Source organism: Equus asinus, chromosome 13, assembly GCF_041296235.1.
Source record: "Equus asinus isolate D_3611 breed Donkey chromosome 13, EquAss-T2T_v2, whole genome shotgun sequence".
Lineage (NCBI taxonomy): Eukaryota > Metazoa > Chordata > Mammalia > Perissodactyla > Equidae > Equus > Equus asinus.
The window spans coordinates 28,833,015-28,838,291 of NC_091802.1; the positions used below are offsets into that span (position 1 = coordinate 28,833,015).

Here is a 5,277-nt window from a genome sequence, read left to right on the forward strand (position 1 = left end):
CTGGTGAAAGTTATAGATTGGAAAGATTTGTATTACTTGACAGATTGCTTCACAGTATAGGAATTTTTAAAGAATAAAGTGTGTATTAATATTTTGGATTAAAAAGTTTTAGTTCAGAGCATTCACTCAAAATATGGTATCTCATCAGTCCAAGAATAAAATGGTAAGAACAAAACAATCTAACTCAGATACCATAATTGTGAGGTAAATAACAGGGATTTTTTTGCAATTAAGTCCTTATACTATTACCAGATAACCTACTGGATCATCTTATTTTGAAGATAATTTCAGGGGCAGCATCTTAAGGAAAATCCCAGCTAAAACATCATTTTAGCAAAAACAGTTTTGGTTCACATGATTAAGCAATGTTCCCGCTATGACAGAAACATGGTTTATTATGGACAGTGAAACAGAAACAAAAGAAAATAGAAGTATAACCATGTATTTTGTCATTTTCTAGAATAACCAACGTTTATTAGGAAGTTGTAGCCCCACTTACAGTAAATATCAACAATATCACGAAATAGTGGAACAATTATTGTCCAAATACTGAACTCCTGTAACCAAAACACATTTTGGGTTCAAGAAAACACAGTATACACATACCAAAAAAATACCCTATATACACCAAAAACAAAAACCAGCTCAAGTTTAAGACTGAACTGGCTGGAAAACACTTATTGTGTTACTGCTTTAAGAACCCCACGGAGCACCTTGTAACTCATTAACTGCACGCTTTCCTTCGGAGGGAAACAAGGTCCTCTCTCAGTCACATATGCATACGGAAATCTCAAAACCCAGAGGCCATCTGGTGGGAGAGTGATTTCCTGTTTTTCTGGGTAGAATACTGGACATGGTGGTGGGCCTGGTTGAACCTGAAAAAACACAGGTAATAGAATTATTTTTACATTTTTCAATAAGAAACACATGAAAGATAAATACCCAAACAAACAGTAGGTTTGAAGAGCACAAAAGATTAAGTACGTAATGGGTACACTCCTAATTCTTATATCCAATATTACATTCTTTAGTCTCAAATATCTTGCTTTTCTACAGATTTTTGACTTCAAGTTCTGCCTCTGAACCAATGATGTCAATTATGATGTGAACTGATTAAGGCATCCACAATTTATTTTTCAAGAAACAGAATATTAGGTATAAAAAGTATAAAATTAAGACCTGTTTAATGAAATAATTAGCTTGATATTATCCTGTACTTTTAAAAAACAATCAAAACAAGCATCAGCATTTTTTGTTTGTTTGAGAATGGAAAGGGTTGTATTTCTTACCTGAGGCATGAGTATTATCTGCAAAGGAGCATCAGGAACCACAACAAAAAGCCTCATAAGTTGAGCATAATGTGGTTTCAGCCCTCTACCCTGAGATGATGACAGAATATATAAGGGCATATCACTATTCAGGGCTTTTAAAGCTGATTCCTTTGGCCCACTTCCCATTACTTTCATTACTTTGTCAGGTCCGGAGCACATAAATCTCCGACCTCGAGAGTCTTCATATTCAAAGCCCACAAACGCTCGGGCTATGTCATCTCGCCGTCTTCCTCTTCCCATTACAACTGCACTTCTCTTTCCAGGGACAGCTTTATTTGGAGCAGGCCAAGAATTTGTGTCCAAGTCTCCTTCATCTTCAGCTCTAGTCCTGATGACAATGTCCCAAGGCATAAGATAGTTTGTTCCTGGAATGAAGCCCTGTTGGTCCAAACCTGTATGAAAGTTATAAGACTTAGCAGGACCTAGTTTAACCAAAGACCAGCTGGAGAATTTGGGTAGGAGACCTTTAGGGCAATTTGAATGTAGCATGCCTGGGAGATACTCAACTGTAGATGCCTGTCGATCAACCAAGTTTGGTCTCTTCTCAGTTTTTACTTCTCCCTGACCATGAACTTCTGGATTATCTCCTCCTGCTTGTGGGTCAGCTGGATAGGTACCTAAACTATCTGTGGATTGACCTAAACTCAAAGCTAAACTGAGGCTTGTGCTCTCTCCTTGGGTTTGAGGTTCTTTTTCTTTAAGTTTATCAGCATCTGCATCTGCAGGGGCAGGAGAGGATTCATTTTTGGCAGGAGCAGGATCTGGAGTACTTGGTTCAAATACAGGGAAATTGATATGATCCAATTTTCCACAACATTTTTCTTCCAGAAGCTATACAGGAAGAAAAATAAATAAGTAAATAATCTTGTGAGCTTTTCATTTAAAATAACACATTCTTCACTCTAAAAAGCAAGATCAACAATTAATGGCCAAGCAAGTAAGTACAGATAAAGGACTTTCCCTTGCTTACATATCACACTACAGTCCTTTACTTTTCCAGATATTTTCCTGCTGAAAATATGTATTTTTACTCAAATGGTAGTTAGCAAAAAAAAAAAGAAGAGGAAGAAGTAAAAATTCAGAGTCTACCTGATAAAAGTCATAGTTAGCTGCCTTGATATCAAAGGGATCATCTCGAGGTGCTTGTTTCCTTCCACAGTTACAGGCCCCAGTGGATCGAGCTCGGCTATTGTGATATAGCACAGGAGGATTTCTATCAGCCTCTGGCTTCTCTCCTGGAAAATATAACAGTTATTATTAATTTCACACACACAATACAGAGTCAAGTTTATTCTGCATTCTAGAGCATCTAACGCCCAAATTTCTCCAAAGAGTTCTTTGGAAATAAGAAGGAAAAAAATCCACCAGAAACACAAAAACCTTGACTAAACACACATAACAGAAAAAATGAGTAGAAATACATAAATAATACATTTTTAATCTAAAGTTTTAGGGTTTCTAAGTAGATTTTATCATCATCACGGTGGACTTACACTTCATTATATTCATTTTAGTTCAACAAAAACTCCAAGATATAAATTTTAATGTGAAATTTCTGAAACTTTGTATTATTTAATAGTTCTCATTTACTAATCGCCTAAGGTTCATTCTTTAAATAAAAGAAAATAATTAGTAGTCATAACTGGTATTTTCTTTTTACAGTAGAAAGAGAGAAAATTTAAATCTGATGCACGTACATATCTGTAAGGCTCTCTTTTTAAAATACCAATACATAGTAAACAAACTCTCTTAAAACAAGAGTGAAAACAGCTCAAAGTTTTGATTTCAAAATGATGAAAAATCTTAGCTACCTGATTTAGGTAATGAATGAAATTTATGTACACAGTGTTGATCAGTTAAACTCCTCTCCTCACAGAGCTGATGACCATTGCTCCAAAACTTGTAGCAGTCCTCGTGTAACTGCATGGCGTATTTGTGAAAGGCTGGACCCCTAGCATGTTGACTGTACACTCGAAGAGCCTGGGCAAGCTGATTCTTATGTACAGTCATTGTGTAATTATGAGGCAAATTTGACTGATAGGCACTATGGGCCATGGGTAAAGCTTTTTGGCATCGGTTTTCTGAGAATTTGGTGTCAATATCCAAAAACCCTTCCAAGACTTTAATACTGCTTAAAATCTTAGATGTTAGCTCCCCAGTGGGAGAACTCAGGTCCTCCTCTTTCCCATCAATAGCTACTTCATACAGTTTTGAAGCTGCTGAGATCCACTTCTGATAAGTGGGAAGTTCAAAATGGGAAGGCTGTGGGTTCCTGCCCACACTGTCATCAAAACCTTTCTTGCTTAGGACTAGCTCCACATGCTGCCATAGGAATTCCCGAAGAGTGAAATCCACTAGCTGTCCTGAAGAACTGGAAGTGCTGCTGTCACTGTGGAAGGAAAGCTGTTGTCGACTGTGCTGCCTCATCACTTGGTATCGCCTGGGCCCAGAAAGGGGAGCAGGCACTAGCAAAGATTCCGAGTCCTTCACAGTACAATGACTCCTAAGTTGGTCCAGCAACATGCCTACTGGGTCCTCCTCCTGGCTTCCAGGAACTATGTACACAAAAGCCTGGTTGGCAGGCACAGTAAAGAGGCAGTTGATACTCTGATTAGTCAAGACACGACTCTTCCGAAAGATTCTATAGATCTGGTCCTCTAGGGCATGCTGCAGTCTCCTTTTGGGAGAATGCTTCTTGGGCTTGTCTGGATGAGCTGGGTCTTGGTTCCGAGGAGGTTCCACTTTGAGGGCTCCATTGAGTTGGAAGAGAAAAAGGAGTCTAGGTGGGCAAGGTCGACAGTTAAGTTTCCAGTCTTTGCCAACTGGACAATCCTTAATGGCTGTTTTGAGGAGGGGCAGTACTTTCTGTCTCAGTCCATCCAAGGCTCTGAATACTCGGTCATAAGTGATGTCAAAGGAACAAGTGGGATGGACCAGAAGCAGGATGTGACAGACGGAGAACAGGTAAAGGAGACTGAGGCACTGCAGCTTCTCTTGATGCTTCCAGAACTCGTGCGCTTCTGCATGAGGTAAGGAGAGGCCACCTCCAGCTTCCCCGCTCTGAAGAGCCCGACAAGCCCGCAGAAGTTGGGAATTGTCACAGATAGAAGTGAGAAGAAGATATAGAACTTTGCTTTCCTGACTGTAATAGGCCTGCAGAAGGCTGTAGTCCTGGGAGCCTGGCTCACTTCGGCTATCTTCCGCAGCGGCTACACCTCCCCTAACTGGATCCTCGGCCCCAGCCCCAGGGTCCCCGGCTCCACCAGCTTCCCCAACGGCGCCAGCCTCGTTCCTGACTCCAGGTCCTGGGTCCCCAGGATCTTGGTGGCGAAAGAGGGGAAAGACCTGTCGGTCGCACACGGTGTTCACAAGTGAGAACTTCTCGGAATTCAGTCGCAGAGCCGTCTTGCCGAAGATTCCCACCACGCAAATCTCATCCTCTCGCCAAGGAGGCTCCGGTCCGCCAGCCGCACTCCCTCCGCCCTCTGTAGAGGACCCCTCTGGACTTTCAGGGCCGCTCCAGGCCGAAGCTCCCATTAGAAGCTCTCGCAAGCTAACAGGGCCCGCCATGGTGAGGAGACTTCTCTAGAGTCCTTCCGGTCCGCCCTGTAAACCTAACCGGCTTTCGTCCAGTTTTGAAATCCCTCCCCCGCGTCTTCAGTTCCTGTTGCCCTCTCACTTTAGGTTCCGCCTCCTGCGCCTCCTGTCCTAGTTTTCCTCCCTAGTCCTACGCCGCAGCAGGTTTGATTTTCCTCCGCCTGAGACTGTAAGACTTGAGATATCAAAACGACCACCGGAAGCAGGTTGCATTTCAGGGAATACAAAAACACTGCACAGGGAGAGTGTCAAGTGACTCTTCCAAAAGCAGGAAAATGGTTTAATTTAAGCTCTAGAACTTGGGTGCACAAGGCGTAATATGCAGACCGAAGAGGAGGGAACTTGTTAG

The 5,277-nt window shown here is 41.8% G+C and overlaps 1 protein-coding gene across 1 annotated transcript; it reads right to left on the bottom strand.

Moving 5' to 3' along the window:
• Positions 1-426: 426 nt before the first annotated feature.
• Positions 427-4,947, bottom strand: SMG8 (SMG8 nonsense mediated mRNA decay factor). The gene is made up of 4 exons (XM_014826604.3): positions 3,143-4,947; positions 2,421-2,566; positions 1,290-2,162; positions 427-875 (listed from the first exon to the last, which is right to left on the bottom strand). Exons 1-4 carry the CDS (start codon positions 4,899-4,901, stop codon positions 678-680), a joined length of 2,976 nt encoding a protein of 991 aa, XP_014682090.1. The 5' UTR covers positions 4,902-4,947; the 3' UTR covers positions 427-677.
• Positions 4,948-5,277: the final 330 nt, after the last annotated feature.